This window comes from Chamaea fasciata, unplaced genomic scaffold (assembly GCF_029207755.1).
Source record: "Chamaea fasciata isolate MVZ Bird 193981 ecotype frontalis unplaced genomic scaffold, bChaFas1.0.hap1 SCAF_1, whole genome shotgun sequence".
Classification (NCBI taxonomy): domain Eukaryota; kingdom Metazoa; phylum Chordata; class Aves; order Passeriformes; family Sylviidae; genus Chamaea; species Chamaea fasciata.
In genome coordinates, this window is record NW_027094086.1 from 101,303,781 (window position 1) to 101,329,310 (window position 25,530).

The 25,530-nt window shown below is 37.8% G+C and overlaps 1 protein-coding gene across 4 annotated transcripts in view; it reads left to right on the forward strand.

The window, feature by feature from the left end:
- The window catches only part of VPS41 (VPS41 subunit of HOPS complex), a 113,076-nt gene that overhangs the window by 23,635 nt on the left and 63,911 nt on the right, over positions 1 to 25,530 (forward strand). For 2 of the 4 annotated variants that reach the window (XM_066191154.1, XM_066191164.1), the window contains 2 exons: positions 671 to 748; positions 20,354 to 20,428. In XM_066191154.1, the coding sequence (XP_066047251.1) occupies positions 671 to 748; positions 20,354 to 20,428 (153 nt within the window). The remainder of the gene's footprint in view (positions 1 to 670; positions 749 to 20,353; positions 20,429 to 25,530) is intronic. The other 2 variants (XM_066191172.1, XM_066191182.1) reach the window with 1 other exon arrangement.

Here is a 25,530-nt window from a genome sequence, read left to right on the forward strand (position 1 = left end):
AAAATAAGTTTGTGATAGTATGGATTTAAGTGGATATTTTTTATTTTTCTACTATTTTTAGAATGAAACTCCTGCGATTTCCAAGAAAGTCTATTTCTCTTGGGAGTATTCTATTTAGGAATATTATTGTGTGAAGGAAAGCAAACCCAGGAGTTATCGGTGGGCTTAAATGCTTTGTCAACAGACCTTCCGTAATTTAGCTGTATTTTACCAGTGGCTTATAGTTGGCCTTTTGCTGTGTTTGAACATTTTGTTTTTATTTTAATAATGAAGGAGAATTAAAATTAAAGCTCACAGGAAACATTAGGATTGAAACGAAGCTGCAGAAAGGACCTAGGAACCATATCAGATCTCTGTTGGTTCTTGTTCTCACACTGCATTTTTAATTTGCTGCCACAGTCCATCAGCTGGTGTGTACAGACTGCAGACACACCATTAGTTGTCAGTGGATAAGGGTCCTCATGACTCATTTTGACAGCTAACTTGCACTATCACAGTAATATGTGCTTGAAGCCCTGTTTTATTCTTTGGGTATAGTTAAAATAACCTTTCTCTATAGAAAGTGGTGGACTTTTTTCATTTCCCCAGTGTTGCTGGGGTTCATTTAGCATTGCTGTAGTATTTTGTGTGATGTCTTTGTGTTTATGTAATCAATCTCTTTCTTTCACAGTTTTTGGCACTGGGAACACATTATGGCAAAGTTTATTTACTTGATGTCCAGGGGAACATCACACAAAAGTTTGATGTTGTAAGTATAACATTATTCAGAACCCATTTACAGGGATGTAAAACTGCTGCAATGTGGCAATAAGTCAGTTAACACTCTTGTTACACCTGCAATTACACTAATGCATTCCATAGCATAAAAAGCAGTATATGGTCCTTGCAGGAAAGAAGTTATGCTGGATGGTTTTGTGGTGAGCACATCTCAGTTTATATATAATAAACTTCTTCAGGAAGCAGAAGAAGAAATACATACTTATGATTGCAAGTGGCTATTAAAAATGGAGGCTTATTATTTCCATAAGGCATGAACCTGTTCATTAGGTGACTATTGTCAGTTATTAGTTTGTGCATTATCATCTTATCTAGTTGCCAGAAGAAATTGAAAACTGATTACCTTGCTCACTCAGTTTGTCAATAACAAATATATAATGCTAATATTTTATGTACGTGTTTTGAAGCTTGAATTATTAAAGGTTTGTATTGATTGAAAGAAAAGAAGAAGCCTTTTCCCTTATTATGGTTCGTGGTATCAGAGGAATAAAATGCTAAATTGAAAGTTCTGTTCTAGAGTATTAAATGTACCTTTTTATTGTGGATATTAGTTCATTAGTTTCAAATTTCCTGTCTTTCTTGGGGAGTGGAAGGAAGAGAACTAGCAATTTTTTTTTCCTCATGTCATCAAAAATTCTAGTACCCAAGCTCTGTTTTCTCATAGCAGTATAAGCACTAGTCATAGAAACCATCACAAGATGTGGACATGTTTGCAGAGAGAATATACATTCTGAAGCTCACACAGCTGCATGGAAGGAGTCAAGCATTTGTTTAGTTTTTGAAAAATCTAATTATGAATTGTGCAAGGGAGTAGGGGAGCATCAACTTAAGACACAGCTCTTGAAGGAACTTTTAGATTTCAATTTTCGTCAGATTGGCAATGACCTTACTGGGGATTGATTAAAGTCAAGCTGATGATGTGCTTCTATTTGTTTTAATTTTGTATGTTTATCAGCCCTGCAGATGAGAATGCTGACTGCATTTCAAAAGAGGAAAAGCTTTTGGTGTCTCCCTTGCAGTTCTGATTACTTTACATGCATGCTTCTTGATAGAGTTTCTCTGGGAAGTATGAGAAATTCTCTATTTGAGGCAGGTCAGATTAAATGTACCTGAATTACTCTCTTCCATTGCTGCAGTAGAAGACAGAGTCAGAGACTCTGTCAGAGAGTCAGAGTTTCACTCAAATGAAGTGGAGATTTTGTATTGAGTCTGGCATTAACTATCCTAAACTTGTATTTGTTCCGTTCAGTGTAAGGTGCTTAGAAAATTTTAGTGGTAGAACAGTCTTCTTGTGTCCACCATCAATGCCCTGTTCTCTCACTCTGGTTCCAAGAGATTAAATCTTCCTACAGTAAAGACTTAGGGGACTGCCTAGATGTAGAGCAAGGAACAATAGGACCTGCTAAGGTCTAAAACAAAATCCCTGCATTCTCTTTACACTCACCCTCCCAAATCACCTGGGGGGCAAAGAAAAGTAATTTTCTTTGCTTTTCTTTACAAAAAAGTCCTACCAGTGCCTGCTGGGTGGGTGGTTTCTTATGAAGTTAGTGTTGGACTGTGTAGTTATTTTCTGCTCAAAGATGTTACTTTTCCTAACTTAGCGCGCTTCGGGATAATTTTTGTGCTGTGTTTCCGTATAAAGATGGCAGTGATTTCTTTTAAAATTATTTTTAGAGTACAAACTGCTTTTTGAGCTGGAGAATAGGAAAAAGAAATGTTTCTTGGAGTCTATTCATAATGTTCGTATCTCTTTTGTAATGTATATGTCTCAGTGCAATAGATTATATCATAGATTAGGTGGAAATGGTGCTTCTTTTTCTTTTTTTTCCTCTTTTTCCAGTTTGAAGAAGAATGATTTTTCTCTAGCACCACTTGTCTTTAAAAAAAAAAAAAAAGTTGTTTGTGGAACAGAACAGGCTGCCTATGTGAGAAGAAAGCAGCTCTATGATGTACATGGCTGCTTTAACTGAGAAGTTTCCTGAATTAACAATGTCAGCTGACAGTTTATTCTGAACTGGCTGCTGTACATTCAAATATTTTCCTTCTAATCTGAACTTCTCAAGATGCTGGATTTCAGAGTAGAGGTATCACCATCAAAACATTCATATCATCCCTCAGTTCTCTCTTACTAATGCCTCTTAATTGTGTCTCTTGGGGAATTTATGTTTAAGTATTGTCTTGTTGTAAATTCCAAATAAAACCTAACCATTTCTTGAAGAGAAAGGGAATTACTTCCTGAAGTCACACAAGGACAAAGCATTTCTTGTAAACATGCTGACGAAGACTGTTTTCACTGGTGGTATTTTTTCTGGTTCTTTTTCTTTGATCCAAAAAGAACAAATTCCTTCTCAGAACCTTTTTCATTGGTGGAATGGCATATGCAGTTGTATATTGAAGTTGTTAATAGGGGAAGTATCTGTTGTTACTGATCATTGGAAATTATATTGGAAAGTATTGTATAGGTTTTTTTTCTGAGTGAAATAGCAGTATTACCACTGAAATATTTTAATTGTTTGCAGTAAACAGTGTACCTGGGGAGTGTCTTTTATGTATTTTTAAAAGGATCTTTTCAGCAAATGTTTTCTGTCTTGTGACATCACAGAAATTAATAATAAGGATAGCAATGTGATGCCCTTTGTGCGAAAGTATTTCAAGGAACTTCATTTTGATTTCATTTGCGTCTTTATCTCTATTTTTCAGGGAGTTGTTTTGATTTGGGGTTATTTTTAAGAAAAGTTTGGATATGAAAATATTAATTACTTTTCTATACATCTTTTAAATGTGTAATTAGCAAAAATAAACCATACATCAAAACTTTAAAAGCTACTAGATCTGAAACACTGTTAGTATGTAAAATAAACCAGAATAAAGCAAGAGAGGTTTTTTTAACCATTTTTTAAAAATTCATTTTCATGGCAAGTTCATATTAAATATACTTAGAAAATACCATTACTTCTCTCTTAGTCCTCTTGATTTCTGTGTTTCTTTCCTAATTTTAGGAAGCCATGTTCAAAAATATAAATGGGCTTGGAAATAGAAGAAATAGGAATTTTGCTTTTATGGTAATTACTTGCATTTGCATTTCAACCAGATTGTAAAAAGATACTGATACCAGAGGATTTGCAGCAAAATAAGGGAGAAAATTCACCAGTGTATTGCATTATCACCAGAATGGCCAGGTGTTGAATGACAGCACTCCTTTTAAAGACTAAATGCATTTATCATTTTAATTTGAGCTAAAGACATCTGTAAGAAACATTAAAATATAAAGCTTGGCATCCTTAGAAGTTCTGCTATTGTAACACACTTTTTTGCTTAGTGTTTAAAAAACTTTTTAAAACTGCACTTCTTCATGTCCATAGGAGCAAATCAATGTGATTATCCTGGATTATAAATACTGTAGTGTCTACTCTACTTTGACCCATAAATATTCAGAGAGGCTTCTGTGAAACTCATGTGAAAAACTAAAAATTATTTTCAGAAGTCTTGCTCTCATCCAGCTCTTCAGGTATCTGATGCTGAATCATATACCAAGTGGATGACTAGTCTTTTCAGGCTAGCAGCTCCTCTTGTCAACAGCAGTGGAAATGTGTGCTTTGAAACTGTTGTGCAGTATTTGTGGTTTGGGTGGAATTGAGACAGGAATTGGGAGGGTTTGGCCTTTTGTGTCGCTTGGTATCTTAGTGCTTGTGCTCTTGTTATCCCCCTCTCCTCTTTGCCAAGGATTTCTGTAGCTCTTGCCAGGGTGGCTTGTCTTTGACAATGTCAGCTGTGTAAGATTAACTGGTATGCATCCTCAGTAACGTATGTTTGACAAACTGGTGTTCTCTTGTATTAGGGTTCAGTGCATTGAGTGAGATGAAATGTGTCAAATGCTCTGAAAATTATTGCTAAAAGGCAACAAGAAGAGGGAAGAAAAGCCTGCTAATTCCACTGACAAAGGATGATGCAGGACTGATTCACAGCATGTTAATTCCAAATGTCTCTCCATCTTTCTTCCCTTCTTAGAGTGTCTACAATTTATTAATATAATTATTGCCTGAAGTGACATCCTGTGGATTAAGGATTTGTAAATATGAAAAAAGCTGTACAAACATGTTTAGTTACGTAACAAATCAAAAAGCTTTCAAAGGGCAAGAAAACCTGTCCCAATTCTGGTCTTCTAATAAACATCAAGCTTGAAGCAAAAGTGGTAAGAAGTCTTGGATTGTGCCAATGATAGTCTGTTAGAAGGGGAAAGATTGCCTATTTTCTAAGTAATGGGGATTTAAATGCTTAATGCATTGAAGGTGTTTCAGTGGTGATGCATGAGGCGCGAAAAAAATGTAAACAGTGTTCTGAAGCTCTTAGTACAAAGAAATTGAAGTCCTTTTAACATGCAACATTTGTGAGCTCTTTGAGACTGCTAGAGTTTCAGAAAGACATCTCATAGCATCTCTTTTTACAATGTTTTTCTTTCCTTGAGTTGTGTTTTTTTTCTTGATTGTCTCACATTGTATAGCACTAACTATTTAATTATGGGGGTTTTATTGGAGTGATAGTAATCCAAAATCACTATATCATTTCTGCTACCTTGAAAACTTGAAAGGAATTTCCTTCTGAGGTTGTACTATTGCCCTTGGGTGTACTGAAATTTGAGCACTCACCAACCTCTGGAGCAAGACCTTGCTTGAAGGTCAGTCTGGGGCCTATTGGTTTTACTGATAACTCAGCAGGTTGCAAAGAAAACAGCAGAGGTTTCAGTTCACTTGATGTCTCTTGGCACGAGTTTTATTGTTAACAAGAAAAAATATTTCTAACAAATAAACAGCTGTTCTTAAGCACTAAGCACTGCTGCTAGTAATGATGCAAAGCCTCCTAACTGCTGTGGGAGATTATGCAACATCTTCCAGTGGGAAAGGTACTTAGCTTTTCATTTTATAATGAAGAAGTTGCTTTGGATGGAACTGTCATGAGATGTTATAAATATATCAAAATATAAATATTTTGAGACTAAGATGATAAAAATGTCACTTACTTTGACAGACTACTTAAAATTCCTTGTTTATTACCTTTAATTACATCATTTTAGCTGTTAGTGTTGAACTATGTGAGAAAACTTAGGAAGTGAAGTGAAACAACAGAATTTAAAGATCTGGGTAGCTCTGTGTTAGTATTTGCATGATGTCACTGTGTCTATTAAATTTGAAAGTGAAATCCTGTTTTGTTTACAAAACTAAGTGGACTATTTTAACTGATAGTTCCAGAAAGCAAAATAAAAATTAATGTTTTGATAGAAGCAAGTGTCTATGCAAGGGACAGGTTTCCTTCTCCACCCTGAGACGTACCACCTAAATGGGTGTTGCATTTTTATGTCTTAAATGCCAACCCCTAGCTCTTTCAAATGGAAAAAATGGATAAAAATGTCAACTTTTGGGGTTTTTGTCTTAAGTCTTAAGCATCTACACCCAATTTAATATCACTCCTGCTTCTGTCTATCTGTCTTCATTTTCCTGCAGAGGATTTGGAAATCCAAAAGTTTTTACAGTAGTTGTGGGAATAACTCAGATGAGTTTTGAGTCTGGCTTTTTGCTATCAAAGCTTGAAAAGTATGTTTTATGTGTTTATTCTGGTACTGTGCTTATTAGGTTGCTTATGACCCGAACTGTTTACAAGGGGAACTATGGAGCTATTGAAGATTCAGAACCATCTTTGGCAGGAATCATGGTGTACCTGTGGTATCTTACCTAGACTGGCAGAAATTGTGGTGTCATGACCATTATTCCATATATTTAGAAAAGTTTCTTGTCTGAAACAAGAAAAAAACAATCTCTTGTACATGTTTTGCACATTATCTTTGTACCATTGTATCTGACTTAACTTTGAAAGGAGTTTTGCTTAAATTGTTAGTTAACCAAAAAGATCAAAGGGATATGGAGGGCATTTGTTATTAATAGAAATGATGCTTGGAGTATGGATGAAATGTGGGATTTCTAAGCAATTTTAGAATCACTTATGATTAATTTTTATAGCTCAAAACTGAGGCAAGCTTGACCATTTAATTCAATTTTTCTTTCAAGCTTGTAGTTGCAATAGCTGTAGCTTAGTGCAGAATAATGTAAAACGTTTAGCTGGAGGTATGAGTTCAGCTAGAGAAAGTCTTGTATGGTCCAGTCCTTTATTTCTTGAATGTTGTTAGCTCATACAAGTCAGATGTGTGCTTGTACTGCAGCAAAGAGTAACGCATATGCTGTAGATCTAATTCATTTCAATTAAAGTATAAAGCCTACGTACTTTATCAGCTGATTCTGGAATAGCAGTTGTTTCTGCCTTGTCTTTTGAACTCCTGACTAGCAACTATGTTGCCTATGTACCTTTTTAGAGAAGGGATTACAGCCCCTTCTTTAGACCAAACGCAACAAAAAGGTCCTTCTGCAACTTCATTACCCTTCAGATATGTATTGTTTTCCTCTTTTTCTTTAACATAGAAGCATAGGAAGAAGTCTACTTTTTTGTTCTCCAGTATCAATCACTTTTCTTCAGAGTGGGTATCCTGTTGTTTGTCAGTTGCATTTCATGACCAACTCTAAATGTATTACATATAAGATACCTTAACAGTCCTCTTTAATGTCACTGATTTCAGTAGAAATCTGTTATGTCACCTTTTAATGAGGTAAAGGACTGTGATTGCATACTATTCTGTCACAAGCATCCAGACATAGAAAATAGTTCACTTTCTCTTGACTTGGTAGGGTGCTATCATATTCTCCATGTTCTTTAAAAAAATTTCAAGTATTGAATATTCTAGGGGAAAGATATTTTAAAAGGGGGGAATCCTAACCGTGAAGGACATTAATGACATTACTACTGTAGTATTTAATACAGCATTGTTGATAAATGAAAGGGCAAAGTTGCCAATTTGTTTTCTTTTTTTCAACAGACCTTGTTACCTCTAATTTCTATGGATTATCAAATAGAGGATCCTCCTTACTGTAATCCTGTTAAGTGAATTTACACGTGTCAGTTTCAAACAGTTTTGAACAAAATTATTTGTGATATTATTAAGATACATCAAAATAATCAAAACATTTTTTTTCCCTTCCAACTCTTTAACCATCCAGGACTAGTAACATTAGCTGTTTGAATGTATATCACATCTTATGACTATTTAGAAAGTGGACCACTGTGCCAAATTGCTCTAGAGTTTTATTGGCAACAATGAAACAGCCGGTTTCAGGTAGAACTGATTAAGTACTTTTATAGAAGACTGGTAACTCAGATGTGTGTTTTATAAAACCTAATAACACTTAAAAGCATAGGGAGGATTTGGAGAGGTTTGATTGTAAGAAGCTAGCGTATTGCTGATTCCTAGGGCTGTTTTCCTTTCAAATGGAGTATTATACCTGGATGGCATTTTTGTCCATAGGGAACACAGGCACTTATGTGCATATATAGAATAATAGTAGTTTGCCTGTCAGAATTATTAAGAATTCAGGCATTAATAAAATATTATTTACATTAGAAAATGTTTTCCTAGTTAGAAAGACTGAGTTCTGGAGGACAATATTTTTTATACAAGTTGACATTAATGATAGAGCTACAGACCTTTGTTTCCATTAACAATAAAAATACAGCACTATTAAAAATAGATAATGACATAACAGGGGCAGAATAGGAGGAACAAAACATGAAGGCAAAACCATGTCATTTTTCCAATGGAGAAGATATTATAATGAATTAAGAAATTCTCATAAAGGGTTCTTTCTGAAGGATGAGATTTTTTGGTTTTAAAAGACATGTCAGTGAATAGCACTTTATTGCACTTGGGATTGAATGTTAAACATGTACAGTCCAGATTTGACCAATGTCTGGTGTTAATACCCTCAGAGTGGCTGCTGATAAAAATATCTTTTGTCAGGCTGGTCATCTCCACTGTGGTGCTGCTGAAGAAGTTAGTTTTACTCACTGTCCTCTGACAGAGAGAAATAAAAGTATAAGAAATGTCAGAAATCAGTATTTTGGTATTAGAAGATTCACCACTGTAATCCTAAACTGCCTGCTAATTGAAGTCTAGTTGTTGAAGGTCTTGGCAGTTTTATGGATAGGAGCTTTGAGATGTGAGCAGTGTAAAGATGGAGTGAATGAATCTGTTTGCTTTTTTGATCTACTTTAAATAAAGTTTATGGTATGCAATCAAATCTACACTTCACTGGTACTGAAATAGAGCCTCTTTGTATGTAAATGCATTGAGGAATTTGCACAGGATCAATTCATCTTCTTATTTAGCTTTCCCTATTGTACTGTCACAATGAGTATGTGGCATACAATATACTGCTTACAATAAGTTACAGTGCACTTCATGATGCACAGTTTCTACTTGTGTGAGTACTCTCTATCTCCCTCCATCTTTTTTGGTTTGCATATGTTTTTAGGATCCTGACAAGAATCAGGGTCAGAATCAGAATCAACACCCAGCATTGACTATCTCTGGTAGACTTGTGAGAATTTGCCAGATTGCAGATAAAGAAAGTTGTAGAGTTGGTGTCCAAAGAGAACACAGTGCTTTCCAGTATTCAGAAAATGTGTTTATTTTTGCATGTAGCTCTGACTTACGCCAGTCTGTATCAGTAATGATAACTGAAAGTTTACACGGAAAATGACACTGTAGGTGTTGGTGTTGGCTCAGCTTGAACATTGATCACCTGGTATAATATTTACCCATGCCAGGAATATGACTACTTACGTTGTTTTCAGCCAGGAAAGGGAATCCATTCCCTTATAATATTTCTGCATCTCTCTGATTCCATCAGTGGAGATCTTTTCACTGATTTCAGTAGCCACTGGGTTTGGATCATTGTCTGTAACAGAGTAGTTGACAAGCTAAAATAACTAGAAAAAGTAGTTACTGCAGTTTCTCGTTGCAAGAGCTTATAGAAAAAAAAAACTACAAAGAAAATAATGGCCCTGTGTGGAATGCATGGAGAAACAGGGTTTTTAGGCTCCATGGGGTGATGTCCTCTATCTTGTGTAAGGTCAGAGAGCGGGATGAGCATCATGGCTGTTCAGAAAACCTTCCTAGAAATATGTTGGCACAACAGTGCATGAGCCCTGAGCAGAATCATCAACAGCCCCTTTGCTTCTTCCAAAGTTGTTTGGTGGAAGCACCAAAAAAATAATCTCTAAAAAGAAAACCTCTCCTCACAAGAACTTTCACCGTATGACCTGCTTGACCTTTTTCATAAGTCACGTTTCTGAAATGTGGCTTGTCAAGAAATGGAGTAAGATCTCATACTTTCCACTTCAAGGGTGGAATTCTACAAAATTCTGTTAAATACATTAATGACAGACGTTGTGGTATTCTGTTAGAAACAAGAAGTGAAAGTGCCCCTTAAAGTTATATCCTCAGAGTTTTAGATATGTTTTGGGGATTGTTCTTCAAAGCCCATTTTAATAATTCAGTAGCCTCTTTTGAAAGTTTATATTTAAAGATGAATTCTCACAAGTTCATTGTGTTTGGCAAACTATTCTGAAAAGTAAGCAGTTACAGAAATTGGTGAGGTGAATCTCCACATTTCCTGAAATAGTCTTTCTCCCTAGGGGGTGTTGGGTTTTCCAAGGAAGACATATCTATCACCAGCAGACTTCCCTCAGCCCTCCCCCTGTTCTTCAGCCTTCCCGCAAGGGTGTGTGATGGGGGATATTGCTTCATGTTCTCAGATGGCTTTAATACCCAGATAGCAACAAAGTAGAGGAAGGCTTAGGACATAACATTGTTGAAGAGCCCTACAGTCATACAGAGGATGGCAAAGGGGACCTCGGGGGAGGAGAAGGAAATGGGAGTAGTTTGCTTACTTTGGCACAGAGTTCCTAGGAGGATATCTCCTTACACAGCAGTGTTTTAATAAAAAAGAGACTTTTCTTGGATCCATCAGGAATTAGCTAACAGTTCAATTCTGCTAGGAAGTAGTCTGGGCTTTCAAATATAGATTTTGTTTTCGTAATAGTTCCATCATTTCTAAACAAGCATCTTGATTATCTAGCAGCTACTAGAGATTTAGGGAGATCCCTTGTTATTTTTTTCCCCCTTGAATGTGGTTTTTTGTTTGGTTTTTTTTTTTTTTTCTTAGTCTCTGGAGTTGACAAACAAGGTTAAGGGATTCACTGATGTGGAAAATACTGAAATCACTGTAGGCTTTCTGTTCTTTCTCACTGTCTTAGACTATATATGAGAGACTTCTTGTCCTCATATTCCCTTAGTTTTAGACAAGCTTTTGAGGTCTTTTTTTTTTTTTTTTGTAAGGTCTGCCTTACTGCAGACAAAATAAAAGTTAGTGTTGTTATTGTTCTGTGTCCCAGACCTTGTCACTCTCCCAAGCTCTTTCCCCCTCCCTTTTCTTCTAACCAACATAATCTCACATTTTTCATTTGGAGAATGACAGATGAAAGAGTGTTATTGGAAATGCAATGGAGCAAGAATTCTCACCAGCATTTCACTGCTAGTATTGTTCAACTAAACCTCTTTGGTGTGGATATTAGTAAATTTTCAGCAAATGAAACTTTAGGTGCTGTGAATTCAGAGTATCCTACTTTGTTGTGGGCAGTGGTGAACATCTTTTTCTGTAACTCTTACAGCCTGTAACTCCTACAGCTACCTTTTGAATTTAGACCTTTGTTTTAATTGTACTTGTTTCTCAGCTATGTGTAAATACATAAGTATGTGGGTACTTCTATCTTTTTATAGCAAGTCATAGAGTACAGCTTCAGAATTTGGGTTTTGAGTTGCTTTTGCCTGTATCGTATCAACAAAATTCTACAAATATGCAAAATACATATGAGTCAGAGCAACACTGCATCATTTGGGGCAAGAAAAGTGCATGGGTCCAGTTTCTTTTTAAAGACAGTTCCTCAGTACAAGACATCTCTGGGTATGAGTGTTTTGGAGTCGAAACAGATGGGACACACATGTAATACGCTTGTGCTTAGCTGTTGCTGAGGATTTGGGGTGCTTTTCAATGCAAGTTCCTCATCCTACATAAAGCAAGGCTTGTATTTTCTGAGGATCTTATCTTAGTTATGACAATAAATGAGGTTGTTTCTGTTTGCAAATCAGTATTTTACACTTGGATGCCTCCACATGGTGGAAATTAATACAAACATAATAACAGTAGTCCATACTCCAGTGGGCTAACATATAAAACCATGGCTTGATTGATCATACTGCTGTACATTGGAGCTTTACATGCTTGTTTATGTGAATGGCATGCAGATGAAATGTGAATAAAAAAAAAATAGGCACTTTTAGGAGACAGTTTCTTTATTACAATGCTACTGTGTGAATACAATTTGCTTTAGTTTGGAGAACAGCTACATAATCATTATGCAGATCCAGAGTGATATTCATGTAGCAGAGAAGACCCTTAGGTGTTTTTCTTCTTTTGGTATATATGTCTGCGTGTATGCACAGTGTCGTGTTCTCCTGACAGAAACTGCGAGTTCTTTTAGAAATGGATGGTTAGGAGGTAAATAAAGCCAAACAAGGCAAATGTATCTGGGAACGGTTTATTGATAACAACAACAACAGCAACAAAAAATCAAACAAACAAAACAAAACAAACAAAATAAAGATTGCCCAAATGAAAGAGAGCTAGAAAAGACAGAAAAGAAGGAAAGAAAATGGAAAAGGAGTGGAGGAAAGGGGAAAGAGAGGGGGAGAGGAGACAGAGAGGAAAAGAGAGAAAAGAGAACATTGCCACCTGCGAGTCAGTGGGAGGTGCGGTGGGTGTCCCGGTGGTGGGCGGCGTGCACGCTGCCTGCCTCTGCACGGGCTGGCTCCTCCTTGCGCGGCTCTCGCGGCGGCGGCACCGGACACGCCGTGAGTTGGCGCTCCGACCGGAGGTCCAGAACCCTGGACAGGGTCGCTTCGGGAATCGTAGCGACCAGCTGGATCGGGGCGGCAGGGTTGAAATGCAAGTAGCTCAGGCAAGGAAACGGGGGCGAAGCGGCAGGGCGGCTGTCAGGTACACAGGGAGGCAGGGTAGGCGTGAGGGCGAGCAAGAGCGAGCGTGGGCAGGAGAGCCAGAACGCAGGCTGGGGCCAGGGCAAAAGGGGGAGAGAGGTAGCCAGCAAGGGTACAGCAGCGAGCAGCGGCGAGCCCCTCAGCAGGCAGAAGCCAAAGCTAAAAAGCAAGTCTCAAAAGCCCCCGGCCAAAAGACAAGTCTCCAGGAAGACATAAGATGCATAAAATCCAAAAGCCCCCCCAAAGCAAAAAGCACAGTCTCCAAAGCCTCCCACAGCTTGTGGTGCAGTTACTTTTCATGCCCTCTGGCTGCTCCCAAAGTCTGCCCAGTCCAACCTTCCATGGCAGTCTGTTGGTGGAGTCCAACCTTTCACTGTCTGATTGGAGAAGCCTCTCTGGAGGGTACAGTGTCTCCTACTGACTATTCCATAGGAGGTGTTGCCAGGTGAAGTCCTCCCAGAGACAAGGCTTCTTCTAGTTGCCTCCTGCACCTGGCACATGTGCAATCCCTCCCCCATATGCCTCTGACTATCAGTGTTGAGGCAAATCAAAGCTAAATTGGCTCCTCACACACAGATAAATAATAATGTTTAAATTCATTTAGGAAAAGTTTCTAAAAATTCTTTATAAAGAGTGGATGAAAGCACTGATTAAGGGGGTTGTAGAAGTGATAGGAACCTCTTGAAGTAAAATGAGCTTTGCTGTAAGTATGATCGAACACTTTTGCTTTTCACACTCCTAATGTGTGTGTGGCTTGCCTGCAAACCATGGCTAAAAGGCATGAAGTCACAGACAACTATTAAAATGTTTAGATTCCTAGCTTGTAAATATTGCATTTTTCACAGAATTGGAGTGAAATCCAGTCTTATGTTTCATGTTCACTTCATATCCATTGGGATGCAGCATTTGTGAAAGAATCAATTATCCATTTGTTAGTCTGGGGAGCTTTACAAATTATACATTAGCAGATTGATTTCTCAGGTTCACCATTGGGAGACTTATTGTATAAGGTGGGTTGATGAGGAGTATCAGGGGAGAAGGTGTTGCCACAAAAAACACAATTAAAAGAAGCTTTCTGAGTGGCCATGAATTTACTCCTAATTGAAGAGCTGACTTAATCCATAGTAAGAGCATTTATTTCAAGCATTTTACATTAGGTAATTGATTATCACATGAGGTATATTTGCTGCTAGATATTTGATTTTCCTTTCCTTTAAATTTAGGATTTTGCAAAAGTCCGCATTTAGATCTTTATGTGCAAGGTGTCTGCTAGCTTTCTCTCCTGCTACCTAAACTTCTCTTTCGTCCATTAAGGTAACATTTTTTTTGTTCTGTGGTGTCAGTTTGTCATTATTGATTTTGAACAGTCAAACTTAGTTATGTTGTCCAAAATTCCAAACATGTCTCCATCAGAAGAAAAACTGCAGCTAATGGAAATTCAGCTGCAGGTACTTCTTCCTTCTTTGCTGGTACTTCAACAATGTATGAAATTCTGAAGCTGTTCCCAGGTAAATCATTTAAGTGTATTTCCATTCCTAACTAACAGGATCCACTTTATTGACAGATTTGAATTATGTTGCTTGAGAAATTCAATGTGTATTATTATCACTTACACAGTACTGGAAGCATCATTCTGATCACAAAATAGTCATGTATTTTTACTTGTTTGGCCTAATGCTAGGGGTCCTGATTAGGTAAAAAAAAAAAAAAAAAGATTACCCAGTGTAGTGCTAATAAAATAATAAATAGTAGCTTTTTCAACATTTTATATACTGCTGCGTCTGGGTTTAAGATTAGATCATCTCTCAGCTGGGTGACGTTTACATGGATTATATGTTCTGAATTTTAGAATCTTGTGCATGTTACAGGTTTTTTCCAACACCCATTTAAAATACCTTTCAAACAGTTAAGTCGCCAAACCCCAGTGCATATCATTGTTCCAACAGTATTAAATAATCAGTCCTTCAGATTATGATGAGTTGGTGACTACTTGTGTCTCCTCTAACCTTGAGTTATTCATCATCTTTTGTGGGCCTGTAAAGGTAGATCTTGCAGGAGGGGCATTTATTCCTTTACTGTAAAATCCAAAGCCTGTCTTCTTTTGTCAGACAAATTCTTCAGTGGGTTAGCTGGAAAAAGCTTAAAAAAAAAAAAAGGGAAAAGCAGTTGTAACTTCATGCCTGAGTTTATTATATTTAAAAAAAGAACCTAAAAATAAAAGCAGAGTGAGAGGGGGTGACCCACAATATTATTTGTGTTCCTCCTTTCTGAAATACCAAAATTATCCACAGGGTATTGGATGCAATTAAATGCAATTAAATTTGATACTGTTTAATTCAATTAATGCAGTTAAATTTGAAATGGTAAGTAGCTTTGCTGATTGGCATAGAATTATATTTAAACAAATGATGGCTATGAAGAGAAGAATTGGAGCTGATTCTGGAAGAAACACTTTGGTTTGGATTATATATGTACAATTTTATCTGTGATCTTTTCTTTCTGATTTCCTGGATAGATTGAGATCTTAATTCTTGAACAGCTTTCCAGTGGAACGTAGCTCTGGAAATCATAGGCTTGACTGTTATTTAACTCTCAACAGGAAGAATCTGGCACTAGAGTTCTTCCTGAAACTTCATTTTTAAATGCATGTAATATTCAGCGTGGACTATCATGGTCTATCATCAGTTTCTGTGCTCCACAGAAAGTTCTGACTTGTAAAGTCATCAAACAGGCTAATAGTCAATGTGCTAGTTTGACTTAAATATTGAAAAAAATTTACTCTGTGTTTGCTTTGCCTTGTGTATGTCGTTTCCTGTTGAAACTTAGCAGGTGGTTTGTGTAAATGAGCAGGTCTCTTTAGTTGAATTTAGTTGTTTTCACTGATTGTCATCTGCGTATGGTGCGGAGAAAAAGGAAAAAAAAATAATAGGAGAAAGAAAAAGTTAATACTACTGATGGAGATGTTGGGCATGCAGAAGGCTTGTAACAAATTGCTAGTTATATATGCTTTTATGAAAAGCTGTGTCATCAAATTTCTGTTTATTAATAAAACATGTCTGGAAGTCTTGTGCACTATTTTGAATGTGGAAAAGATGCAAATACTCTGGAATCACCTTTTTTTCCACTGACAACATCCTAGAATTTTGGAATCACAGAATGTTAAGTGGTTAGAATGTAAGGATTGCTTGTTCCTAATCCCCTCTGCCATGGGCAGAGACACCTCTCCCTAGACGATGTTGCTCAAGGCCTTATTCAGCCTAGCTTTGAACACTATCAGGGGTGGGATAGCCACAGTCTCTCTGGGCGACTTGATCGGTGTCTCACCACACTCACAGTATATAATTTCTTCCTAAAATCTAATCTAAATTTCCTCTTTTTCAATTTGTACTCATTACTCCTTGTTCTATCATTGCAGTTCCTGATGAAGAGTCCCTCTCCTGCATCCCTGTAGGTCCCTTTCAGGTACTGGAAGTTTGCCATGAGGTCTCCTTGCAACCTTCTCTTCTCCAAGCTGAACAGCCTCAGCTTTCTCAGCCTGTCTTCAGAAAGGAGGTGCTTCAGTCCTCTTAGAAACTTCATGACCCTCTTCTGGACTTGCTCCAACAGTTTAATGTCCTCCTTATGTTAGAGACACCAGAACTGAATGCAGCACTCCATTTGGGATCTCACATGTGTGAGCAGAGTAGAGGGGCAGAATCACCTCCTTTGACCTGTTGGCCACATTCCTTGTGATGCAGCCCAGGATTCAATTGGCTTTCTGTGCTGTGAATGCACACAGCTGGCTCATGAGGAGTTTTTCATCACTTGTCACCCCCAGGTCTTTCTTAGCAGGGCAGCTCTCAATCACTTCTCTACCCAACCCATTGTTGTGTCTGGGATTGCAGTGACCCAGGTGTAGGACCTTGTGCTTTACTTTGTTGAACTCCATGAGGTTTGCCTCAGCCCACATCTCAAGCCTGTTGAGGTCCCTCTGGATGCCACTATCCCTTCCCTCCATCACATCAACTGCACCACACAGCCTGGTGTCATCTGTGAAATTGCTGAGGGTGCACTCGGTCCCGCTGTCCGTATCACCAACAAAGATGTTGAATAGTATCAGCCCCAGTAGGGACCCCAAGGGTCACCACTCATCTTTGGTCTCCACATGGACAATGAGCTGTTGACCAGAACTGTGTGTGTGACCATCTGGCCAGTTCTTTATCCACCGAATGGTCCATCCATCAAATCCCTGTCTCTCCAATCTGGAGACAAGGATGTCGTGCAGGAGTGTGAAACACTTGGCATTTAGTTCAGGTAGACAATGTCAGTTGCTCTGCCCCTGTCCACCAACACTGTAGCCCTGTCATAGAAGGTCACCAAATTTCTTAGGCATGATTTTCCCCTTGTAAAACCATTTTGGCTGTTACCAGTCACCTCTTTGTTGGACAGGTACCTTAGCATAATTTCCAGTAGAATCTGCCCCATGACCTTGCGTGGCACAGAGGTGAAACTGACTGGTCAGTAGTTCCCCGTGTCTTCCACTTTCCCCTTTTTAAAAATGGGGGTTACATTTCCCTTTTTCCAGTCATCAAGGACTTCACCTGACTGACACAATTTTTCAAAAATGATGCATAGCAGCTCAGCAGCTTTATCTGCCAGCTCCCTCAGGACTCACAGATGAACCTCATTGGGTCCCATGACTTGTGCACATTCAGGTTACTTAGATGGTCTCAAACCTGATCCTCTCTTACAGAGGGCTCAGGATCTTCATCCTCGCAGTCCCTACATCTGCCTTTTTTGATTTGGGAGCATTTGCCATTGAAGACAGAGGCACAGAAGTCACTGAGAACCCCAGCCTCCTCTTGTCCAGAGTAGCCAGATCTCCTGTTTTCTTCCAGATAGGGCCCACGTTATCTCTAATCTTTCTTTTGCTTGCCACATATGTATGGAAGCCCTTCCAGTTATCCTTAGTATCCTGCACAAGAGGTTTTGCCTTGCTGGGCATTGTTAATTACCTGAGTACAATCACACATTTAATCTCCAAAGTATTGCCATATGGCTTTCAAACCAAATCACAACAGATAAATTCCATCATCCTGATCCTCAAATTCAACATTTATGTGAAGATAGCTTAGGTAGTCCACTTTGCCTACTTTCTACACTTCATTTTTTCAGAGTCAAACTTTATCAAAGCCATTTGACAGAAAAATAGGAGCAGTGTGGACTGTAGTATTGAGCTGTCACCTCCTCTGGGGTGTCCTGTTTTGTGTCTTTTTGTCCTGGGTTTTGTTGCAGTAGTATCTCCACCAAGGCCCATCACACTGGAGTGCTGCCAGATCAGCTGTTGCTGTAATGTCAGCCTGATGGTGGATGTAGGTGCTGGAGTAATGAGAAGAACATGACCAGTTGAACACTGTACCTTAGTGTATTACCTTATCCTGTGCCAAGATGGGACTGTTGAAGACAGACATTTTGTCTTTGCCATTGCAAAATAGCAAATGAAGAGAAGAAACTTAGTGAGAAAGTTGTGGCAATGGCAACTTAGATACAGCTGAGAACAAAAACATACATGCCACTTCCATGATAAACTCAGTTAAACTTCCTATGCTTGTCCTTTCAGAGGGCCAGAGGTATTCCTGGTTGTTGAGGGAATGGTGCAGACATGCTAGTTTTTTCTCCATGTCCACCTCTAGACAGAGGCGAAGTCTTCTCTTGCACCTTGAGGAGCAAAACAGAAATTTAGAAAAGTATTTTTGAAGGCAAGGCAGGAATAAAAGTACATGCTGGTTATGAAGCTTCTACAAAGTCAGACTGACAACTGATACACCTTGCCTTACTCAACATCCTCCAGTCTCAGAATTAGCCAGTTCTGTCTGAAATATCTGAGAATAGAGCTTTTACAAGGATGTTGGCCACACCATCAGGTTGATGAGCGTGAGCTCTATTCCTCAGCTGATACCGCACTAAATGTGACAGGGGAAACACAGCTGTGGAATGTGCACCAGCTGCCTGCGCTGCTAGTCATGCACTCATGTTTGATCTTGAAATGTAGCAACTCAGCATAACCAGTCTGTGGCAAACAAAATTACTTCTGTAGTACATAAGTCAAGGAAAATTGGTTTAAATTCCCAGTGAATTTCTTGGCAAACAACACAAAGTGTTGACAAAGTGAAAGATCGCTTTGTGACAGGCAGTAATTGCAATATTTCCAGTTGCCATTTTGTGGTGAGACCAAGAATTATGTATTCCGCACACAAGAAAGCAGGAAACAGAAAGGGCAGGGTAATTTTACCAACTCATCTGGCAACTATGGCAATGCAGTGTTCAGCTGTTCAACCTTGATTATAAAGAAGCTTCTAGAAAATATGATTTGGGCATATGTTATTTTCAAAGGGGATGAGAGGAAAGCTTCCTTTCTCTGAGGTGGTATTTGTTGTGTGTGTGAAGGATTATGGGGGAAAACCTTTCCGAAGGGTGTGAGAACATCTCAGTGTATCTCCTGTAGATATCCCATGTGGACAGTGTGTTTTTATATACTTATTATACAATTTTAATGCTATTCCTACTGCCATAGCATATATAAGGACTTGTGATACTTCAGACACAGTTGTGTAACATCTGATGTGATCCCACAACTCCAGTGCTTTTCCAGGGACACTTTATTTTTTACACAAACATATGACGGATTTCTGTTATCATTGTCAGAACCACAGGAGTGATTTGAGTTGTGGTTCCATCCATTCAATATTTTATAAGAATAAGAGAAGTTGTTCTTAAAAGTGTAAGAGACCTGTGTGAAGATCCTTCAGTGATTCTTGAAATGATGAGCTATATATTCTGGGGTGAAATCAGAATCATGATACATAAGAAGTTGCTTGATACTTGAATATAATTGAATTGGAGTTTGTATGAAAGAGGATATGCATCAGGTTATTCAAATGATGTTATAAGTTAGTCCTCCGTACCTCAGGTACGAATAGCTGTTTAAGCTAAGTAAACAGCAGCAGATGCTGTATAACCCTGTAGGTTAGAACCAAAAGTATATTTGGATAGGGAAGGGAAAATTTATTAAATCAGGACTCTCTTCAGGCTTTTCTCTGTATTTGTCCAAGAACGAATAAACCTATGTTGCACTTCAATACCTTCTAATACTCACATCTGAGAACAGTATTAGAGCCAAAAATGAAAGTAAGAGAAGGAATTTGAAGAAAGAAATAATTACAAGCCTAGCCATCAGAGCAAACTAGAAAAGTTTTCAGTTGCCCTCATGCCTGTGTGGTCACCATATTTTATCCAAAGGTTTGATAGCAGGAGTAGCCATGGTGGGCAGGCACAGATGCTTAAGGCACTTCATTAGAATTCCAGAGCCCTGAGGCAGGTAACTGCAATAAAAAAGTCAACATTTTGGAGCTGGGCAGAAGGCTGGAAAGAAGGCTGTCATTTGGCTTTGTCACAGAAATACCTATTCTGTGAGAGTTTTTTGATTCATGTAGCTAAACGTTACTCAGCCATTAACATGTAAATCTTTTGAAGTGCAAGGAGTGTCAAAGCATATCGTTGGGGATGTAACTTTAAAAGTATTTCTGTGTTTTCTTTCTCTAGAGCCCGGTGAAGATAAATCAGATCAGCCTGGATGAAAGTGGAGAACACATGGGTGTTTGCTCAGAAGATGGGAAGGTACAAGAAATCTGTTTTATTTGCTGAGGTAGCAGGTAGTCCCAGTATTGCACTAGGATAATTGTGATAACCTGTGGAGTTGATTCATGCATTTAGCACCACTACTTTGACCATACATTCTGAGAACTGAACTCACCTTTGAATACTCAAAATTAAAGTCAAATATATTTTGCACAAATATGGTGTAGGAAAAATAATTATAAGAATGTCAATAATGTAACTGCTATTAAGCTGATTAACGGCTGTGACAGGAGGACATGTCAACTTAATCATTACTGCTGTGCCAGTTATACTTCAGTGACTACTCTGCTGTTCCTGCAAGACAGTAGTTTAATGCCTTTCTGCTATAAATCCACAAAATTGGATTTTGTGGACATGATTTCAGTGGGCTGGTGGTTTTCATTTTAACACATTTTATGAGTGTTTCTCTAGAATTACAGAATCTTTTGATAAACAATCATAGTTTATCAGAAGAATAAAGTGTCTTACAACAGCCACATTAAATAAATGTAAAATCAATATATGTACAGTTTCCTAAAAAACTGACACCTACTTCCCTGACTGAGGACATATATCATTTGTGTAGTCTATAACTAACAATTATCACTGCTTCTCTGGAATGTTGAGCTGTGACATATAGTGGGTTTGGTGATTGATTTTCCAGTTGTAAGAATGTCTTTTTATTTTTTGAGTCAATGACAGTATTTTCTAATGTTGGTTTGCAATGATAAAATTCTAATGCACGGAGTGTATTTAAGCTTCTATTTTTTAATATAGTGACCATATACAAATGCAGTGCATTAAAAATCATTTAAATAATTTCTCAATATCCAACTTAACTTACTCAGGAGAACATTTCTTACACAGTAGACTTGGGGGAGGAGGAGTGTTGGTAATCCTAATGTTGCATTCAGTAGTTGTTCTTTAAATTAAAATACAGCTGGATTTTGCAGTAGGAAAAATGGGGAAACAACCCCTTTAGACTGTATGCATTTGGGTTTTTTCATTCCAAATAGGTTTTTTTTTTTCCCCTCAACAGGCAGACAGGCAGTTTGTGTATCAGGCCTTTTATTTCTGAGAGATATCTTGATGTCAGTATCTTAACACAGTAATTAGGATACTAGTGCCTATCAAAGTGGTTGTAGAATTTTACATCCTGTGTGAAACACCACAAGAATATCCTATTTGTCTGAGCAAGATAAAGCAAGGGTCAGTAATTGTGCAAGCTAATAAAAATGTTAAGCTAGCATTGTTGGTTTAGGTTTTCCTATGGTGTTTTGGGGCAAGCCCTTGCTGTTGCTGTAAGGCCTCCTCAGATGTGACTGTAGATGACTGTCAGTAATCCGCTGTGATGCAGTGAGACTGCAAGCCATACACACTTAATATTAAGTTAATATTAAATATACTTATTTAATTTCAGAAATACTGAAAAATCTCCACTCTTGTATGGCTCTATTTGAAAATGCTTCAATAGTTTAAATGGCGACTCTGTCTTCATTTAGTGAAATAGCTATTGTGGATGCAGTGTGGGACATTACATACTATACAAGGCAGTCTAAAATGTAGTCCCACGGCCACAGGGACTGGAGTATCACAGGTACAATATTCAGCATATTTGCATTCATAGAGTCCAGGGACATTGATGTTTCACGATATTCTACACTTGTGAAAAACTCATCTGGAGATTTGAAAGATCTGGGTGTTTTAGAAGTTAGATTTTCCACGTGATCCAGAAAGGCTTGTGTCTGTAAAATAATCCACCCTTAAAACTGATTAAAATACATACCTGTATGTTGTGCTTGTGTATAAGAAAATGGCAGATTCCCAGCCAGATAATTTATCACTTCTAGGTTCTGGTCATAACAAAAGTGTAACTTGCATTCCTTATAGCTTTTTCCTTACTACAGTGGGAGTGTTGATATTTTAAGTTAAAATACTTGTACAAGTAGTTACAAAGTCTTTATTAACTTGATTAAATATGTAAAAGTGGTAAAATCCTTTTTTAAGAAAAAACAAAGGGGAAAAAACCGTAAAGCAGTAAAGTAAAACAGTTTAGTTTTTTTAAAATCAGTTTTAAACAAAAAAAGCAGATCTAATGAAGAGGCCTGGGAATTTTGAGTTAGCTGCAAGTGTATTCTACCAATTAATGAAGATATGTTCTCTTTTGTGATAAGCAGAGTGCATTTTCACTTATCAAAGTGGATCCAATATGATAGAGATGTAAATCATTTGTTTTCTTGAGGGAAAGCCTTATATTGAGAACCTCCTCCTTGTATCTCTTCTGCTAGCCAGTAAATTTTATTTTGCTTTTTCTTTTTTTTTTTCCCCAGACTCTCAAACTAGATTTGATCTAGCTGTGTAGACTGGGGGAAGAGCACAGAAGCACAGTACAATTTTCTAACCCTCTTCTTGACAGTCAGCATCCAGACCCAATGTCAAAACCTGTTGCGTGTATGTCATACCTGTCCAAGAAATGCTTTGAGAGCCACTTGCAGCTTTTCTGTACTACACATTTGGTTCTTTGAAAATCTTCCATTCTAATGAAGTCAGCTGCAGCTGTTCACCACTGGCATGGAAAGGAGCAGAAATCATAACCAACACCAGCCCTCTAGTCTAGCTGCTGGGAATTGAAGTGTTAGGGTATAAGAGAATTTTAATGCTCAAATAAATAGAACAGGAAGCAGATCTGCATCTTTAGAATTGGGGAGATTTTTTGATCAGTTTTTTTGTGTTAGTTTTTTATGTAATTAATTGTACAGTATTCTGAAAAACCTGGATTTGACTCCTGATTTTGCTAAAGCTCCCATGTCATTACATAAGATGAGTGTAATTGGCACCCTTATTCTGGCCTGTAACTTTTTTTTTTATATGAAGAAATATAAATTATATTGAAAACCCATGTCTTTGCATGTTTTAATGTCATCTCTAATGTCTGTAACAACACTGATGTTAAGAATATCCATGAAGTATTACATTGATAATTTTTCACGAAATGTGACTTGTTTTCCTGCCTTTTGATCACTGAAGGTTGGTTACTCCTTCCACACATGGAAGCAAAGAAGCAGCTAAGTCTGGATGCACTGGAGTGGTGGGTTCTGGATATTTAAAATCAGACAGGACTAGCAAAATGTAGTGAAATCGTAAAATCCTTTTTCCAGCTGCCTAAGAGCATCATGAACAGAGTGGGCTTGGAAAGCAGAAATAGATATATCCAATATAGGTTTGTAATAGCAAAAGGATCACTTTCTTTCTGAAGAATATGAGACATTAAGAAGTAATAAACTACTAGATGATGTCCCTAGAGAAACATGATAACATGTATTTTTTGCGGAGTTGTTTTTTCCTCTTAACTCACTCCATTTTGTTGTCATACTCTAAAAGAAATATCGTATTGCCATATTCAGTGATATATTAGGAGAATGTTGAAGGCACTGTTGCTAATTTTAATTAATTACTTTTAATTTGAGCGGGCTGTTTTGTAATGTTTGAGGATTCTGTTTTCACAGAATTTGCGGTGTTATGTTTTAACCATGGGCGTTTTTTTTCTCCTTTCTTTTTTCTGTCTTATTGTCTTTTTCCTCTGTTTCTTACCTTGTGTAGGCTGTTGTATTGAATATGATGTGCCAACTGATGAAAACAAAAACCCAGAAAACAAAATCCTCTAGACATCAGCCCAAAGGTTTTCTAGGCTTACAGCCAGGTCGAGTTCAAATACAACCCTTTGGCTGGCTTGCATAATCACAGCTTTGCGATACATCTCACAGTCTCCAAATATTGATTTTTCTAATCCTTTGGAGCAGTAGCTCAGCCCTACACAGTGCTTGCAGAAGTATTTTTAAAGCATGTTGTTAGAGGCAGTATATTCGCTAATGAGTAATGGACTGAGCTGATAATGCTGCTTAGGAGATGTATCCAGGAGACAAGCTTGAAAGGAGATGTTGGAGATGTTTTTAACTTCACTGAGACTACTGAACTTTCAGCCACTCTTATGATGTCCCAGTTCCTTGCTGATGGCTTAGTTCCTCATGCAGTTTCCCTGAAGTTTAGTATTTTTACTCTGTCTTCTTGGCTGTCTGAAGGAATTTTGGGGGTTCTTGTGCTCTGAATTGATCTTTTTAGAGCAATTAAGTCTCACTTTTTATGGCCCATTACTGTTATTTACTGACTTTATTCTGCAGGTCTTTCTCTAAAGGGATTTATATTTTCTCGTTACTATTTTTTTTTTTTTTTAATTTTTCCCCCTTAAGGAATCATGATGGGAAGAAAGAAATAAGGTTAAAAGATCTTTTAGGACGTTTGGGTCCAGTGCTGAACATGCAGAACAGAGTTACTGAAGGGATTACCTTTTCCAGAAAAATTTCCAGAAAATGAGAGCCTGTCTGAAGAGCCTTCTTAAGTAGATTTGCTGTCAGATACATTTCCTTTCTGATCACTCCATGGGATGCTCTTTTTTCTCCCCTCCTCCAGTGGTGTCCATCCCTCCTCAGATGAGTTTGTTTCTACAACTTTTGACAGTGGGTGGAAATCTCTTAAAAACCTAATGAAAAAGCAAGCAAGCCATTCTTTCTGGAAGTCATAGTTAGTAAATCAGTTACGAATTCCTGGCCGTAGGTCTTCAGCCCCATTTTAATCCTAAATTCTGCAGGAACTGGGTTATCAACTGTCTCATCTGAGAGTTAGGAAAAGGAATATTGTGCATTGAAGGAAGAGACATGAGTCCAAAAGAGGGCTGTACTTAATCTTGAGAGGCCTTATTCTGTAGTCATATCATCTGAGTCTAATACTCTTTCATAAACACTTGATATCTCTGTACTTGTTCTGAACTAAAGGCAAGGAAACACTTTAAAAATCTGTTAATTCTTGTGACAGTAGAAACTTGTTTTTAAATTCTGTGTTGACCCTTCTTCAGATGGATTAATTCTGATAGATATTATGATTGCCTATGGTTGCAACTCCATTGCTGACTGTTAAATGTACTGATACCTTGATATAAGTGAGAAGGGAGGAATCTTCAGAAAAAGACATTTCCAATGACCATGGAATAAAACAAAATAGCACTGTATGCACTTGGGAGGAGGAGAGGATGCCTAGAAATACATGGA